The 18,232-nt window shown below is 49.1% G+C and overlaps 1 protein-coding gene across 3 annotated transcripts; it reads right to left on the bottom strand.

Annotated features, from left to right (window-relative positions):
• Positions 1–4,897: 4,897 nt before the first annotated feature.
• On the bottom strand, positions 4,898–17,690 carry GSDMA (gasdermin A; the record flags this gene model as incomplete). 3 transcript variants are annotated; one of them, XM_080714241.1, is made up of 11 exons in its annotated part: positions 4,898–5,140; positions 5,640–5,713; positions 7,453–7,567; positions 8,023–8,177; positions 8,969–8,989; positions 9,522–9,548; positions 10,154–10,201; positions 11,059–11,155; positions 12,599–12,764; positions 17,094–17,274; positions 17,474–17,687. In XM_080714241.1, the coding sequence occupies 11 exons, from the start codon at positions 17,685–17,687 to the stop codon at positions 4,898–4,900; spliced, it is 1,341 nt and encodes a 446-aa protein (XP_080570367.1). The 3 variants fall into 3 exon arrangements, with proteins under 3 accessions (XP_080570367.1, XP_080570369.1, XP_080570368.1); XM_080714243.1 differs by lacking the exons at positions 8,969–8,989; positions 9,522–9,548 and having other exon boundaries at positions 8,023–8,245; positions 10,150–10,201; positions 17,474–17,690; XM_080714242.1 differs by lacking the exons at positions 8,969–8,989; positions 9,522–9,548 and having other exon boundaries at positions 8,023–8,222.
• Between the last annotated feature and the right edge of the window lie 542 nt (positions 17,691–18,232).

Here is an 18,232-nt window from a genome sequence, read left to right as displayed (position 1 = left end):
CCTCTTTGAGCTCCCCCAGGCTCGTGCTTAACCGCCGCCGGGTGCATTCTGCTCCAGGGAAGAGGACAGACTTGGAGCTAGGCTGTTGGGTCTTAAATAAAAGGAATTGGAAAATAGGAAGAAACCCATGGCATCTGGACTTCCTTGTTAGATTTTAGTTTGGTGCTGAAAATAAGGAATCAAATCTCTGCAGCCTGGAAGTGTGGATGGAGCGGGGTGCGTTTGTGTAGAATCACTCCAGTTTAATAAAAGATAGGGGTCCACTCTGTTGACGGTTCGGGGCTAGCACATGCTGGGTAGAAAACTCAGTTCAAGAATGCAGTATAATAGCCCAGTGTGGTGGCACACGCTTGTAATCTCAGTACTTGGTCAAATGCCCCTGGGTTCCACCCCAGCCCCGCAACACACACACACACACACACACACACACACACACACACACACACGTACATAAGGCAGTCCACTGGTTGAAGAGGCCTTCACCTATCCAAACACTGTTGTGAAATGGGAACAGAATAAGTGTGTACTTTGCAGGGCGTGACAGTACACACTGGGAATCCCAGTACTTGGGAAGCTGAGACAGGAAGATTGCAGGCTTGAGACAAATGCCAGCAACTTCATGAGCTTCTCAGCAACCTAGCAAGACCATGTTTCAAAATAGAGAATGAAAAGATCTGGGAGTATAGCTTAAAAGTCGAATGCCCCTTGGTTCAGTCCCCACTATCTCCTCCCCCTAAAAAAGAATTGTGCACTTAATGGTGTATCTAAGGCATAATAAATTGGACCAGAAACAACCCTGCCCAATTATTTTTCAAAGGACTCCCCCCAGTGATTCTGTAGGGTAGGGGATACAGGTCTCAGTTTCTTAAAAAACAAAACGGTATCTTGGAACCATGACTTCTTTCATAAGTGGAAGTCCTGAGTTTTAGACCTTAGGTTGACCCTATACACAATCTAGCCCTGTTGTAAGGACCTGGGGGCAGGTGTGTGTGTGTGTGTGTGTGTGTGTGTGTGTGTGTGTGTGTGTGTTACTGTGGGTTGAACCGAGGGTCATTTTACCTCTGAGCTATACCCCCAGCCCTATTTTATGTTTTATTTTGAAACAGGTCTCACTAAGTTGTTAAGGGCCTCGGTAATTTGATGAGGCTGGTCTTGAACCTGTGATTCTCTTGTTTAGCCTCCCAAGTACTGCGATTCCAGCCATGTACACACACACACACACACACACACACACACACACACACACACACACTCTATCCTACTTATCTTTTATTTGTGTGTGTGGTACTGGGGTTCCTGGAAACCGTTCAACCTCTGAGCTACACTCCCAGACCCATTTTTTTTTTTTTAATTTGGAAACAGGGTTTCTTAAGCCAGCTAGGTTGGCTTCGAACCTGTGCAATTCTCCTGTCTCTGCCTCCCAAGCGCAGGGATACAAGTGTGTGCCACCACGCCAGGCCCTACTTATCTTTTATATTCTTTTCATAATATTGCTGCAAATAATTTCCTGTATGAAACAGCTATTTGCCAAATGGAAAAACATGTGCCCCAGCTTCAGGAGCCATTCTCTGACCAAGTCCTCCCTAACTGTCCTCTTATCTCCCAGGGCTGGAGGCTGGATAACGGGTCTTTTGTTTGTTTGTTTGTTTGTTTTTGTGGTACTGGGAGTGGAACCCAGGGGCATTCTACCTCCAAGCAACAACCCCAGCCCTATTTTTTATTCTTTATTTTGAAACAAGGTCTCACTAAGTTGTAGAGAGCCTCACTAAGTGGTTGAGGCTATTTGCGAACCACGATCCTCCTGTCTCAGCCTCCCAAATGCTGGGATTACAAGCGTGTGCCACTACGCCTGGCTTTTTCTTCCTTCCTTCCTTCCTCTTTCTTCTTTCTTTCCTCTTTCTTTCTTTCTTTCTTTCTTTCTTTCTTTCTTTCTTTCTTTCTCTTTTTCTTTTCTTTTTTTTTTTGTGGTACTGGGGGTAGAACCCAGAGCCTTTTTACCTCCAGGCTATACTCCCAGACCTTTTTTATATTTTTATTTGGAAACAGGGTCTCACTAAGTTGCTGAAAGCCTCACTAAGTAGCTGAGGCTGGCTTCGAACCCATGCGATCCTCCTGTTTCAGCCTCTCAAGCGCGGGGATTACAAGTGTGCGCCACCACGCCCGGCTTTTCTTTCTCTTTTTCAATACTGGGGATTGAACCCAGAGGCATTCTGCCTCCGAGATACACTCCCAGCCCTATTTATTTTGAAACAGGGTCTCATTGGAGGGCCTTAGTATCTGAGGCTGGCTCCTCCTGTCTCCTCCTGTTTCAGCCTGTCTCAGCCTCCCAAGCGTGGGGATTGCAAGCGTGCACCACTGTGCCCAGCATAACGGGTCTTTTGAATCATCACTGGAATAAACACCCTGAAGTGTCTTCTTCACGACACCATACCTGAAAGCGGCGAGAATGGCTGAGACAGAAAGCAGACCAGCTTTGTTGTTCCTGCGTACCAGCAGAGTTACCATTGTGGATGGGCAAAATGTTAGCTCACCTCTCTATTAAGTTTACATCACAAGAGAAAAACAACCAAATCAGAAGGTAACAAGCCAGTATATCTGTGAGTAATATGGTAAGCTTTTGGAAGATGCCCAGAATGTGGGCGGTTGGCTTCACACACAGCTTTTGGCAGTTGGATATGAATTTATTTATTTATTTTTGCAGTACTGAGGATGTAACCTAGGGGCATTCTCCCTTTGAGCTACATCCCCAAGCCCTATTTTTTTGTTCTTTATTTTGAAACTGGGTCTCACTGAGTTGCAAAGGGCCTCACTAAGTAGCTGAGGCTGTGCACAAACTGTGATCGTCCAGTCTCAGCCTCCCGAATGCTGGGATTGCAAGCGCGCACTACCACACCTATCTGGATATGAAGTTTTTGGTGAGTGATGGAACTAGCTTGGGCAAGGAGGGCAAAGAAGGGAAGAATCTGCCTTGTAGGAAAGAAGACTCAAAGAAATTATTCCACCCATAATACTACTTTAAGAGAGATTGGTGAGCTGGGTGTGGTGGTGGATGCCTGTAATCCCGGTACTTTGGAAGCTGAGACAGGAGTATTTCAGGTTTGAAACAGCCTCAGCAAGTAGTGAGACTCTCATCAACCTAGTTAGACTCTGTTTCAAAATAAAAAAAGGAATAAAATAATAAAATAGGGCTGGGGGTATAACTTGGAGATAGTTGCCCTTGGGTTTTATCCCCAGTACCACAAAACAAAATAAGGCTGGGGGTATAGCTCAGAGGTAGAATGCCCCTGGGTTTACTTTTTTTTTTTTTTGTGGTACTGGGGTTCCTGGAAGCCCTTCTATCTCCGGGCTACACTCCCAGAACTATTTTATATTTTTTATTTGGAAACAGGGTCTCTTAAACCAGAGAGGCTGGCTCCGAACCAGCACGATCCTCCTGTCTCTGCCTCCCAAGCACAGGGATTACAAGCGTGCGCCATCACGCCCGGCCACCCCTGGGTTTAATCTTCAGGCAGGGCTACCACATACACACACACACACAAAATCAGATTTTTGTGGGTGTGTGTGTGTGGTACTAGGGATTGAACTCAGGGACGTTCTACCTCTGAGCTACATACCTACCCCTATGTTATTTTTTATTTTGAAATAGGGTCTTGCTAAATTGCTGAGGCTGGCTACAAACTTGCAATCCTCTGGTTTTAGCCTCCCAAGTACTGGGATTACAAATGTGCACCACCACCCCTGACTCCAGCTGCAATTTTTATTCAATAAACTTGAATAGAAACTAGACAAACTTGAAAGTTTTCTTTTCTTTTCTTTTGGGTTTGTACTGTATATCTCTAGACTCTTTCCCCACCCCTACCCCTGAACCTGGGTGCTAGAGGAGTCCAAGTGTTTTTTCTTTTTCTTTGTAGTACTGGAGATTGGATCCAGGGGCACTCTACCACTGAGCCACATCCCTAGCCCTTATTTATTTATTTATTTATTTATTTATTTATTTATTTAACTTTAAATTTGGAGACAGACTTGCTAAGTTGCCCAGGCTGCCCTCGAACTTGGAATCCTCCAAAGGTTCTTCTTTGAAGAGGAGCTATTTTGATGATCTTCTCACTCTAGATTCTCCTTTTTATATCCTCAGAGTTCTCTGAGCATTTCCCAGCAGGCCTGAGGACAGTACAGAGTAATATCCTGTGCAGATATGATCTATAGATAGTAGAATAATGTTGTGTTTTAAACTTTTTCTGGCACAAATTAAGAATTTCCTTAGCCGGGTGTGGTGGCGCACGCTTGTAATCCCAGCATTTGGGAGGCTGAGACTGAAGGATCTCGGTTCGAACAGCCTCAGCTACTAAGTGAGGCCCTCCGTAACTCAGTGAGACTCTGTTTCAAAATAAAGATAAAAAATTGGGCAGGGGGTGTAGCTCAGAGGTCAAATACCTCTGGGTTTCATCCCCAGACCCACCCACACACAAAAAGAATTTCCTTATGAAAAGTTCTTTAAAGAAAACCACCAAAGGACAGGTCATCCTAAAATCAACATAATATTTTCCATTAATTCCTGCAAACTTGTTTTTTGGAAGTACAAGTGAGAGAGATCAGAATAGGAAATTGATTTTTCATTTTTTTCTTTCAGTTTTGCAAAAATGGCTCATAGTTTAAAGGTCAAGGGCTTCTACTTTTACAGGATCTAAGCATGGGCAGATGGGCTCGGTGGGTTGTGGGAGCGAATGCCAACGCTCCCACAAGATGGTAGGGCAGGTAGAGATAGGCTACTCTGGGTGACCAGCTAGGATTATGATTATCCTCTGCCTGGTAGCTCTGAAATGCCCTTGGGTGGTCAGGGCATGCCACAGGGAAGTTGGGAAGGCGCTGGGGAAGCTGGGAGCAGACAGCCGGGCACTTAGGAGGCCTTGGTCAGCAGCTGAAGGAGGGAGAGGCCAGCGTACAGAGCACAGAGGTGGGGGAGAGTGTCTGGGTCCCACATGTACTGGGGGCCTGACCGCTGCACTTCCAGGCCGCTCAGTCCCACCACAGCTTCTGTGAGGGTCAGTTCCTCTTCCCCAAGGGAGGACAGCAGCTCGGGCCGCAGGGGGAAAGTGCCCTCTTTATCCTGCAGGAAATTCTGTTGCAGCGCACTCTCCACCTGCAAGGAAACAAAATAGGATGGGAAGAAAGAACTGGAGGGCTCTCGTCCTGCTGCCCAACTTACAAAAATCACAGAGGAGCCCACATTTCCCTTATCAAAGCTCCTTCCCTCGCATTACAATTCCTTATGGGTCTTTTCACGGCCCTCCACAGGTGGGCTGGACATTTATTTGTAGTGTCATTTGATAGAGAAATAGATTCAGAGATATTAAAAGATTTGCTTACATCGGCTGGTTAGGAATAAGCAAAGTCACCATTTCTGTCTCTTCTAAGAAGAGGCTGATAAACCCAGACTAAAGTCTAAAATTCACTCTTCTACCTTCTTGTGAAGGAAAAGCAAACGTGGAGGGAAATGTCCTGGGATAGGCAGGGGCATCCAGGACATTTCTGTGATCAGGCTCATCTGCATCAGCCCAGTGGTTCCCCCTGAACTCTCCGTGACATCAGCCCAATGGTTCCCCCTGAACTGTCCCTGACACCTGCTGTTTTTTCCTCACCAGCTTTAGCTGCACAGGCAGGATCTTTTTCTCCACAGATTTTACCAGGAGCTTCTGTTGGGCTTCACTTAGCACTGGAGTAAAAAGGAGAGAGAAAAGTATGTTGCTGGTGCAGAGGGGACCACGGACTTCACATAGTACACTCTTGGAATTCCAGCACGCACGGATTGACTCACTCATTCTTTCCCTCATTTGAGGTTGATGCCTGCTCAGGTCAGCCACCTTCACTGAAGGAATTTGCAGTATTGCGGGGAAGACAGTAACGTGTAATGACTATGGGTTATCAAGAGCAGTGATCTGTGCTGGTCTTGGCATTTGAGAACAGGTTTCTGTGTGTGTGTGTGTGTGTGTGTGTGTGTGTGTGTGTGTGTGTGTGTTTCTGGGGATGGAACCCAGGGGCATTCGACTTCTGAGCTACACCCCCTGCCCTATATTTTTATTCTTTAGTTTGAAACAGTGTCTCACTAAGTTGCAGAGGGCCTCACTAAGCAGCTGAGATTGTTCAGGATCCTTGATCCTCTGGATCCTCTGGTCTCAGCCTTCCAAATGCTGGGATTACAAGTGTGTGCCACCATGCCCGGCTTCTATTTTTTTTTTTTAAACTTGGAAACAGGGTCTCACTAAGTTGATGCAAGCCTCACTGAGTTGCTGAAGCTGGCTTCGAACCTGTGAGCCTCCTGTTTCAGCCTCCCAAGTACTGGGATTACAGGCATATGCTACCATCCCCGAAGAGGGCAGGTTCTGTGTGTGTGTGTGTGGGGGGGGGCACTGGGGTTCCTGGAAGCCCTTCTATCTCCGGGCTACACTCCCAGACCTATTTTATATTTTTTATTTGGAAACAGGGTCTCTTAAACCAGTGAGGCTGGCTTCGAACCTGCGGGATCCTCCTGTCTCCGCCTCCCAAGCGTGGGGATTACAAGCGTGCGCCACCATGCCCAGCGAGGGCAGGCTTCTTAAGGAGATAAACATCTCATCCTTTCTACCTGTCTTTGCGTGTGTGTGTGTGTGTGTGCATGCACGTGTGCACATGTGTGTGTGTGTGTGTGTGTGTGTGTGTGTGTGTGTGTGGTACTGGGGATTAAACCCAGGGGTGTTCTATCTCTGAGACACACCTCCAGATCTTTTTATTTTTTGTTTTGAAACAAGGTCTTTTTTTTTTTTTTTGCGGGTCTGGGGATGGAACCCAGGGGCATTTGACCTCCGAGCTACACCCCCTGCCCTATTTTTTTTTTATTCTTTATTTTGAAACAGGGTCTCACTCAGTTGCAGAGGGCCTCACTAAGTAGTTGAGGCTGTCCGCGAACTGCGATCCTCTGGTCTCAGCCTCCGGAATGCTGGGATTACAAGCATGCGCCACCACGCCTGGCTGAAACTAGGTCTTTCTAGGTTGCTGACAGTCTTATATTGCTAAGGCTAGTTTTGAACCTATGATCCTCCTGTCTCAGCCTCCAATTTTTATTTATTTATTAATTGATTGATGGTACTGGGGGTGGAACCCAGAGGCTTTCTACCTCTGGGCTATACTCCCAGACCTTTTTTATATTTTATTTGGAAACAGGGTCTCACTAAGTAGCTGAGGCTTGGCTTCGAACCTGTGCGATCCTCCTGCCTCAGCTTCCCAAGCGCGGGGATTACAAGCATGTGCCACCACTCCCAGCAGCCTCCCATTTTTAAAAACATAGATATGAACGACTCAGCTGTACTATAATACTCTGGCATTCATTCATTCATTCATTCATTCATTCATTTTGGAATTCACTCAAGATGATTCATTTCTATCACTGAAAAAGCGAAGGCCTTCTCTCTCATTTACCTGTTAGTGCTCCAAGGAAATAGAGGACGGCGCCCATAGCTTCCTTTGATAGGAGGACATCTTTAGGGAGTGCCTCCAGGGTCACTTCATGTCCCTTGTCTAGAGCCCCTTCAAGCTGTGGGGAAAGGTGGGAGACTAAGACACCGCAGGTAATGGAGCCGGCATGGTGCCTGACACATAAGCCGCTTCACCCATGGTAACTCTTCCATTTCCCTTTTCCTGTCTTGGTGGTAGCAAGTCCTGGAAAGCATTAGATTGCTAGATTCCTTGGTCCCTGGGTTCTGGACTCTGGAAAGCTTCCAGTTCCTTCCAGCAGAAAGCCCTTTGACCTGCCGCCTACCCTCTGCCCATCAAAGGTGCATTGCCCCCGGGGACTCGTACTGTTTGCCTTTACCGGGGGACAGAGGGGGCAGTAGTGGCCTGGCAGTGGGGGGCACTTGGCCAGTCTTGGGGAAGGTATTCCCCTGCCCTGGCCACTTTCAGCCATCGTCATATCCCAACCAGCTGCAACATGCCCACTGCCACTTCTACGAAACCCCCTCCTGCACCCCAAACCCCACTGGGCCTCACCGTGAGCTCCAGGTCTTGAAGCTCCTTTTTCTTCCCTAGAAGTTTGCTGAGGGAGGTGAGCAGGGAGCTTCGCCCCACCTGACTCATCTTCTCCACTTCTTGGGTTTCTCTTTGAACCTCTTCTTGTAGTGTCTTGAAATCCTCATGTACCTCCCCTGTGGGGACAATAAATGTAGCAGCCAGTCCACCCGGCACCCTCCCTTCCCATTCAGTAGGCATTTCCCTGTAGGCTCCTTCCTGCGCCCTCCTCAGGGACCCATGCCCTGCTCCCGACTTGGGCCTGGCTGTTTTTGTTTTTTAGTAATGGGGATTGACCCCAAGGGCGTTCTACCTTTGACCTACACGCCCAGTGGGGTCTCACTAAGTTGCTGAGGGCCTTGCTAAGTTTCTGAGGCTGGCCCCAAACCTGTGATCATTCTGTCTCAGCCTCCTTGGGGCTAGGATTATAGGCATGCACCCTGCCTGGCGAGCTTGGCTTTTTTTCTTTACCAGGGATCATGGTTATGGGGTTATCCTCCAGCCTGACATGAGGGCTACGGCAAGAAAGTGGGCTGGGCTCCATATTCTCACCTAACCCAACAGGTAATCATCCCTGAGCGCCCAGGTCGCATCCTGTGTCCATATATAACTGACTCCATGTTCTCAAGGACTTTAGTTGAGAGAGAAGGTCTATTCCCCTTGAGTTAGTTGACAAAGAATGACTTTGGTGACTGAGTAAAGGCCAGCATGGGGCTGCTCCAGAGCACTGGGTCTGTATCCAGGAAGAGTGAGAACCAGTCTGTCCCTCTAGGGATCTGGCCTCCCGGGAACATGCTCATGTCACCCTGGGGAGAGCGGCTCCAAACCCTCGAACCTGGGACTCAGCCTTTGCCCTCCTCCCTCCACCCTAGTGCATCTTTCCCAACCTGCAATGCCAAAGTCTTGGGAGAAACTCAAAAGTCCTTACCAACATCAGATGCCTGGATCACTGAGAACATAAGAAAACACACAAATGAAAACAGGTAAGAACTCAATCCTTCAGGACGGCAGCCATCCCAGGTGTGAGACACTAAGGACCAAACCCATCTATGTCCTGGGAGATCCCAGCTCTCTTAGGGATAGATACTCTTGATGCATTCCTGGGAAGCAGGAACGGGCCAGGGGAAGACCTGATGTGATGTGAAAAGGGGCTCTGGTCTGAGTTGGCATCCCGGTGACTCAGCAGCTCCTGCCCCCTTCCATGGGTGGCAGAGTGGCAGATAGGTGCGGAACAGGTTATAGCTACCAAAGCCCTTGGGGACAAAGGTCCGAGGCATCAGACCACCTGAGCATCTCATCCAAAGGTCTCCCCCTTCCCTACATTTTCCTAAGCCCCTGGGGTTTCTGCTACGTGTTAGGAACAGTTGTGGGCTGAGACCTGCTCCGCCATCTTCCTGGTCAGTCCCATGCAGGAGGGAAGAAGAAGATGGGGTTTTAAGCCTGAGCTGGGAAAGTTGCCAGGGAATGAAAGGAAGACTTACGTGTGGATTTCCCCTCTCCTGGCTTTTCTGAAGGCAGAAACAAGGCACATTCGTCAGCACAAAACTCTCTTTTGCCTTTTTGTCTAAAGCATTTGTCAAGGCAGCTTCATTGAGCACAGAGGTCCTGTTAGCTCCTCCACCCACAGCTTGGGAACACACCCTGTCTCCAAGCCTTCTCTCGGCTTCCCACTGTGCCTCTGGTCTCTGTCTTTCTATTTCTCTTTCCTTTGGGGGAGGATTTATATGCCTTTATCTGCCTTTCCTAAAGTTGAGGATATATATGTACTGGGGATGGAACCCAGGGATATTCTACCTCTGAGCTACACCCCTGGCCCTATTTTTTATTCTTTATTTAGAAACAGGGTCTCACTAAGTTGCAGAGGGCCTCACTAAATAGTTGAGGCTGTCCTGGAACCGTGATTCTCCTGTCTCAGCCCTCCAAGTACTGGGATTACAAGCATGTGCCACCATGCCTGGATCTGAAGATATAAGTTGGTAGGGACTTGAGAAACAAAATAGGGGCTCCCAGCCAGGGGGAGGGGATTATAGAATCTACTATTAGAGGGTGGGGAGTTCCGCAGCTAAGTCAGGGCCAGGGCTGATGTGGGGAGCCGATAAGCAGGTATACTTACCTCCAGGAGGGAAGGTTTGCATGCTATCATTGCAGATGTGTGGAATATCTGTAAGGAGCAAGAAGAGGTCACTTACTAGCTGCCCTACCCTTTTCCTATAGTGTCAGGCCCAGAGGCTCTGCTCAGGGATAGTCAGTCCCTCAAATGCCCTATCTAATTCTTCACTCAACCTCCCTTAAAGGAAGTTGTAAATTCTCTCCTATCTTCAAACTATTTCCTATCTTGCACCCTAGGACTGACATCAGTGTCTCTTCCTTTTTCCTTTGATTTTTTCCTTTTGCAGTACTGAAGACTAAACCCAGGGGGCGCTCTACCAATAAGTTACATCCTCAGCCTTTTTTATGGTTTTTGTTGCTTGTTTTTGCTGTACTGGGGATAGAACCCAGGGGCATTCTACCTCTTAGCTACACCCCCAGCCTTATTTTTTATTCTTTATTTTAAAACAGGGTCTTACTGAGTTGCAAAGGGCCTCATTAAGTAGCTGAGGCTGTCCGTGAATCTACAATCTTCCTGTGTCAGCCTCCCAGATGCTGGGATTACAAGAGTGCTCCACCACTCCTGGCTCCTTTTTTATGTTTTGACAGAGTCTCACTCATTTGCCCAAACTGGCCTCTAATTTTAGAATCCTCTGCCTCAGTCTCCTGAGTTGCTGCACGCGCCAACGTGCCCGGCCCGGCCCTCTTTCGACTTCTTAAGAGCAGAAGCTGTGCTTTGCCCATTTCTGTGCTCCTCCTTTCAGCTCCCACAGCTCGGGGAGCCCCTTCACCCCTCCTCCCGAGAACTCCCTGTAGCTCTGTTGCAGAGAGGCAATACACTCATCCTGTCATGCCCCGATTTCGCCACAAGAGGGGGCCAGATGCCTCCTACAAGCCTTGGGGAAAAAAAACGCGCGGGTCTCTGCTCACCCCACTCGTCTTTGCCATTGACCATCAGCTGTCTCACTCGAAAAGCCAGGACGCAGCCCTTGGGGATGGTCACCGCCTCCTTGTGGTTTACGGATCCCTAGGATTAGACAATGAAGATTTGTGAATCTGCAGAAATCCCGAGTATGAGACCTTGGGAGTGGGGGTAGGGACAGGTGGAAAGGAAGTTGGGGGACCCATCAGCGGTGCCCTTCCTCATCTTTCCGCCTGGTGTGGACTCGTTGGGATGGACTTCAAAGCGCTTCCACTCATTCCCGGCGATCATCCTTTAACCATCTTCTTGGTTTAGGCGCCCGGGTTCAGACAGAGCGGCCTGCTTCCTCACAGGCGGCTCCATCACCGCCGGGCTCCATCCAGGGCCTGGATTCTTCTTCCTGTTCGTCATCTCTCCCTTGCTTGCCTCACTCAGGAAGCCTTCCATGACTAACCCCTCCTCCTCACTCCAAATTCCAAGTCATCCCTTGACTATTTATACTTGCTAAATACAGGTATGATAGCCTTATTTATTTGCACTGAATTTTTTAAGCCTGTGTTCGTTGAGCTTTAAGCTATATGGCTCTATGTCTTGTCTGTGAGGTTGAGAATATTCTGGAAGCACGTTTAGCTTGCTTTTTAGCTTGGGAAAGATATTCATGGATGCATTTCCCCTTCCTCTATATTCCCTTTGGCATGAGGCACAGGGATCTATGTGCCTCGGGCACCATGATTGGCCAGCTGGAATTTGAATTTTTTTTTTTTTTTAACATTGGGGATTGAATCTAGGAGAATTCTACCTTCCAGATACCTGTAGCCCTTAAAAAAAAAATTTTTTTTGTCTTAAATCACGGTCCTGCTAGATAGGCTGTCTTCAGCAATTTAGCTCAAACCTGCCATCCTCCTGTCCCCAGCCTTGGCGTACTAGGATTACAAGCATGCACCGCCACACCTGGCTCGGGGTTTGGATCTTGAGGAGCAGGAGAAAAGCGGGTCCTCTTTAGTATCTTTTTTTTTTCTTCAGTACTGGGGATGCAACCCAGAGGTTTTCTACCTCTGAACTACATTTCCAGCCTATTTTTACTCTTTATTTGGTTTTTTTTTTTTTTTTTTTTTGGTGGTACTGGGGTTCCTGGAAGCCCTTCTATCTTCGGGCTACACTCCCAGACCTATTTTTACATTTTCTTTATTTGGAAACAGGGTCTCCTAAGCCAGCGCGCGCGGCTAGCTTCGAACCTGCGCGATCCTCCTGTCTCAGCCTCCCAAGCGCGGGGATTACAAGCGTGCGCCACCACGCCCGGCTTTACTCTTTATTTGGAAACGGGGTTCACTAAGTTGCAGAGGGCCTCCCTAAGTAGCTGAGGCTGGCCACACACCTGTGATCCTCCTGTTTCAGCCACCCAAGTACTGGGTTTACAAGCGTGTGCCACCACGCCCGGCTTCTCTTTAGTATCTTGAATGGGCACTGATCCCACAGTTAATAGAGCCACGGGGAAGGGTGTGTGTGTGTGTGTGTGTGTGTGTGTGTGTGTGTGTGTGTGTGCCATACCTGTAGTCCCAGTGGGGCGAAGAACGGGAGGGAGAAGCAGCCCTCTGCTTTGCCAGCTCTCTCCAGCGTGACCTCCTGCACGGTCTCCACCACCTCCATCACCACGTACAGGTTCTCCTCTCGCTCTCGCATCTCCTTCAGGAACGGGTGGTCCGCTGCCAGCTTCCTGCGGCAGGAGAGAGAAGCACGGGGGGCTGTTGAGAGCATTTCCTGGCCTGGGCCATCTTTTTCTCTAGACACTAGACACGGTGGTGTCAGAAGGAAGGAGGACTCTGGAGTCAGACTGAGGTGGAAGCCCAGATCTCCCGCTTCCTGGTAGGGCAGCTTCTTTGAGTCTTTATTGCCTCATCTATAAAACTAGGGTAATGACACCTACCTCCAGGGATGCAGAGATGAAGTGGGCAGTCATCTGGGACAGCACCTGGCCTGGGCCAGGGCCCCATGGTCGCTTCCTTCTCCCCCAGGATGGATTCTCCTGCCCCCTCAGCCCCGTCTTCATCTCTTTCTCCCCATCTCTTATTTCCTTTCTTGCCATCACCTTTAATCTCACCTTCAGTTTCTTGAAATGTCATGACTAGCGTCAAACCCCATAGTCATCTTTGACCAGACCTTCGTCCTCACCCCTCAGTCAGCTGCCGGGTCCATTCTCCTGCCCTTAGCAATCTGCCTGCGGCGGTTCCTCCCTCTTTGTGCCCACCGCTCTTCCCCAGCTCACGTCCTCATTCTGTTCCTCTGATGAATGGTGGAACAGGGACTTTCCTGGTCTTCAGACCCGTCCCTCTTCCTCTACCCAGTACACGTCCTCCGCCCTGTCATGGGGCTCAGCAGACAGAGGCCAGGCTCTCACGTCAGAGCCCTCAGGTCTACCTCCTTGACCTGACCCTGCTCTCCTTCCTGCCTGTCCCTCTTGTCTCTCTTCAACACCTGCCAGACCAGCTGTTCATGGTACCCCCTTTTATGTGGTCCTGGGTAATGTACGCAGGGGTGCCCTATTTATTTATCTTATTCATCTATTCATTCATTCATTCATTCATTCATTCATTCATTATTCATTCATTCAGTGGAACTGGGGATGGATCCCAGGGGCATTTAACCCCTAAACTATTCCCCCTAGCCCTGTTTTTATTCATTATTTTGAGACAGGGTCTCACTAAGTTAGGGGAGGGCTCACTAAGTAGCTGAGGCTGGCTGAGAACCTGCGATCCTCCTGTCTCAGCCTCCCACATACTGAGATTACAAGCATGGGCCACCATGCCCCTCCTTCCTCCTCCTCCTCCTCCTCCTCCTCCTCCTCCTCCTCCTCCTCCTCCTCCTCCTCCTCCTCCTCCTCTTCTTCTTCTTCTTCTTCTTCTTCTTCTTCTTCTTCTTTGGTGGTAGTGGGGATGGAACCCTTCTGCCTCCGGGCTATACTCCCAGACCTATTTTTACATTTTTATTTGGAAACAGGGTCTCCTAAGCCAGCGCGCGCGGCTGGCTTCGAACCTGAGTGATCCTCCTGTCTCTGCCTCCCAAGCGCGGGGATTACAAGTGTGCGCCACCACGCCCAGCTGGCTTTCTTTCTTTCTTTCTTTCTTTCTTTCTTTCTTTCTTTCTTTCTTTCTTTCTTTTTGAGACAGCATCTTTCCAAGTTACTCAGGCTGGCCTCAAACTTGCAATCCTCCTGCCTCAGCCTCCCAAGTACTGGGTTCACAGGTGTGTGCCACCATACCCAGCTCCCTTACTGGTTTTGAGATGCCCTACCTGTGTGCCTCTGTAATGCCCTTCTTCCAGCCCTGTATGTTTAATTTCTACTCATCTTTCAAGCCCTAGGTCAAAGGCCACCACCTCTGTGAAGTCCTTCCTATTCTCCAACCAGAAGTCCCTGGCCTGCCACCAGACTCAGCTGGATCATTCCCAGGACATCTGTTGCTTCTTGCCTTGGATTTTAGTTACCGTAGCGCATTATTTTCCACTCTCCTTGATCACAAGGTTCTTGGACAAAGGAAGATGTTCTAGGTACATCCTAGCACCTTGTAGGATGCTTGGCCTCCAATGAGAGCCACGTAAAATGGATGACTTCCCAAGCACCTCAGCTCTGCCATTCAGCCTCCCAGTTCTTGCCTGTCTTTCAGCCTCTAATTAACTACTTGAAAATCAGTTCCCCTGTCAAGCTGAACGCATCAAGGTTGCATCTGCCACACCCCCAGTGCTGCTGAGGCAGCATTGCTGAGGAGTGCCTGGAGTGTGCGTGGGGGGGGGGGCAGGCCGGAGGCTTCATTATGGGAGCAGAATGATCTGCTCAAGCTGCAGTAGAGAGAGGCTAAGACCAATGCCCCCTGCCCTTTTCTGTAGCACTGGGGTTGCCAGTATTCTACCCATGACCTACATCCCTACTCCATTCTTTTTTTGTGTGTGTGGTGCTAGGGAGTGAACCCAGGGATGTTTTGGCTCCAAACTATACTTTGAGTCTTTTTTATTTTTATTTTTTGGGGTTCTGGGGATTGAACCCAAGGTCATTTTTCCTCTGAGATATACCCGCATCCCTATCATTTATTTATTTATTTATTTATTTATTTATTTAGTTAATTAGTTAGTTTTTTGGTGGTACTGGAGTTCCTGGAAGCCCTTCTACCTCCGGGCTACACTCCCAGACCTATTTTTACATTTTTTAATTTGGAAACAGGGTTTCCTAAGCCAGCGCATGCGGCTGGCGCCGAACCTACGCGATCCTCCTGTCTCTGTCTCCCAAGCGCGGGGATTACAAGCGTGCGCCACCACGCCCGGCTATTCTTTTATTTTGAAACAGAGTCTCAGTAAGTTGCAGAAGGCCTCACTAAGTAGCTGAGGCTGGCCATGAACCTGTGATCTTCCTGTCTCAACCTCCTAAGTGCTGGGATTACAAGCGTGTGCCACCACGCCCAGCTTTTATTTTTTATTTTGAAGCAAGGTCTCGCTAACTTGCTGTTGGTCTTGCTAAATTGCTAAGGCTGACTCTGAACCTATGATACTCCTGCCTTAGCCTCCCAAGTACTGGGATTGCAGGCATGTACCATGGTACACTGCTATTTCTAGCTCTTTTTATTTTTTATTTTAAAACAGGGTCTCTATAAGATACTGCGTATTGGTCTAGAACCTGAGATCTTCTTGTCTCAGCTTCAAAAGTACTGAGATTAGAGTTCTGTGCCACCTTGCCTGGCTATCCCCAGCCTATTTATTTATTTATTTATTTACATTTTTATTTATTTATTTTAATTTTTTATTTTTTTGGTAGTACAGGGGTTCCTGGAAACCTTTTTTTTTGGTGGTACTGGGGTTCCTGGAAGCCCTTCTACCTCCGGGCTATACTCCCAGACCTATTTTTACATTTTTATTTGGAAACAGGGTCTCCTAAGCCAGCGCGCGCGGCTGGCTTCGAACCTGCGCAATCCTCCTGTCTCTGCCTCCCAAGCGCGGGGATTACAAGCGTGCGCCACCACGCCTAGCTCCTGGAAGCCCTTCTACCTCCGGGCTATACTCCCAGACCCATTGTTTAATATTTTTTATTTGGAAACAGGGTCTCTGGCTTCGAACCTGTGCGATCCTCCTGTCTCCACCTCCCAAGCACGGGGATTACAAGTGTGCACCACCACGCCCAGCTATTTTTATTTTTGAATAATAGGGGAGAGCGTGAATGCAGTTCCCCCACTACCACAAATTATGCAGTCAAGTCTCCCACATTTGGGGAAATCGCAGGGGTCAGCACAGCAGGAGTGCAATGGAGAAGCCTCACCCTGGGAAAACCACCTTTGTGATCATGGTATCTCCCCTGCCAGGGAAGCATTCCCCAGCCTATTTTAAAAGATGATTGTTATTTTCATTTTGAGATAGGGTCTTGCTCAGTTACCCAAGCTGTCTTCAAACTTGTCTTCCTTCTGCCTCGGCCTTTTGAGTCCTGGAATCACAGGCGTGCACCATCACACCCAAGGACTCTCCCCTTTGTAGCGTACTTTTTTTTTTTTTTTTTTCCGCACTGGGAATTGAATCCCAGGGCCTTCTATTTCTGAGCTACATCCCTAGCCCTATTTTATTCTTTATTTTGAAACAAGATCTCCCTAAATTGTAGAAGGCCTCACTAAGTATCTGAGCCTAGCTGTGAACCTAGATCTTCCTTTCTCAGCCTCCCAAGTACTAGGATTACAAGTGTGCGCCACCACGCCTGGCTCCTGTAGTGTACTTCTAATCCCATTATCTTTCTCTGCAGGAAAGAAAACTGAAGTTCTAAGAAATGACTTTCCCAAGGTCACGTATGCAGTGGGGAGGTGTTATTGTAGGCAGAGGAAGGACAGAGCAGAGTGATTGGGAAGTGGCCTGGGTACACCCATGGGCCAGAGGGTCATCTTCAAGAGCTCCCTGGATGTGGCACAGGTCAGCATGCCCATCCACAGGTCTCTGCCTTCCACTCAGGGCCCAGCGCACCCTCTCAGGTCACAGCCCCCTCCCTGCTGTCCCGGCAACCCCCCAGCCTGGCCGCCCTCACCTCTCCTTGTGCAAGGTCTCCAGGGCCTTGGGAGCCACGCTGAGGGTCTGTACCTCGAGCGTGCTGTTCCGGGACAGCCCCGCGGTCCCCTTCACCTTCACCGTCTTAGGCACATCCACTTCTCCTTCCACCCGGGCGTCCAGCATGTTCTTAAAGCCAAAGTTCCCTGAATCTGTTGGCTCTGCGGGAGGGGGAAGACAGAAGGTGCTGGGCATTCCTCGTCCCCCCTGCCCCCATGCCTCAGCTCTCAAGACAACGCTGGGCTAGATGGTACCTAACCCTGGTGGTGCAGCGGGAGCTTGGAGGTCCTCCTGGGGGGCCAGGTGCCTGGCCGGGGCCCCGCAGGATCCCATAGAATCCAGCCCATGCCCGCAGCTGACCTGAGGGTGAGTCCCCGGGCTCAAGCACATCCAGGAGGGTGTAGTCAGTGCGGACGTAGCGGGCCCCCCAGAACAGCGTGCTCTTCCTCTTCCTCAGCACCAGGCAAAAGGGGTGGAAGCGCTTGAAGTCAATGAGGCTGTCCAGGGGCGTCAGGTCCCCTCGTGGGTTTAGCTGTTTAGCCAAGGCCCGGGTGACATTTTCAAACATTGTCATTGTCTCTGTGAAGAGGGAGATGGGGACTGTCAAGGATGACTGCCAAGGATGCCAGGTTGTGGTAAGGCCCCTGCAGGGAGGGGTCCCCAACTCTGGGGCAGGGGGAGCTCTTTTGTCTGTGTGTGTACACGCACGTATATGGTGCTGAGGATTGAACCCAGGGGCATTCTACCTCTAGTTTGCTGAGGCTGGCTTTTGAACCAGTGATCCTCCTTTCGCAGCCTCCCAAGTACTGGGATTACAGGCCTGTAATACCTCACCTGCCTAGGAGGAGCTCTTAAACATGCCTGAAGTGGCCGGGAGTGGTGGCGCACGCTTGTAATCCCCCATACTTGGGAGGCTGAGACAGAAGGATTGATTGCACAGGTTCGAAGCCAGCCTCAGCTACTTAGTGAGGCTCTCAGCAACTTAGTGAGACCCTGTTTCCAAATAAAATAGAAAATAGGCCTGGGAGTATATAGCCTGGAGGTAGAAGGCCCCTGGGTTCCACCCCCAGTACCACTAAAAAAAAAAAAAAAAAAAAAAAAAAAAAAAAAAAAAAATTA

This window comes from Muscardinus avellanarius (genome assembly GCF_963383645.1).
Source record: "Muscardinus avellanarius genome assembly, chromosome: 16".
NCBI classification, from domain to species: domain Eukaryota; kingdom Metazoa; phylum Chordata; class Mammalia; order Rodentia; family Gliridae; genus Muscardinus; species Muscardinus avellanarius.
The sequence above is the reverse complement of the archived record's forward strand: the minus strand, read 5'-3'. Positions and strand labels throughout refer to the sequence as shown.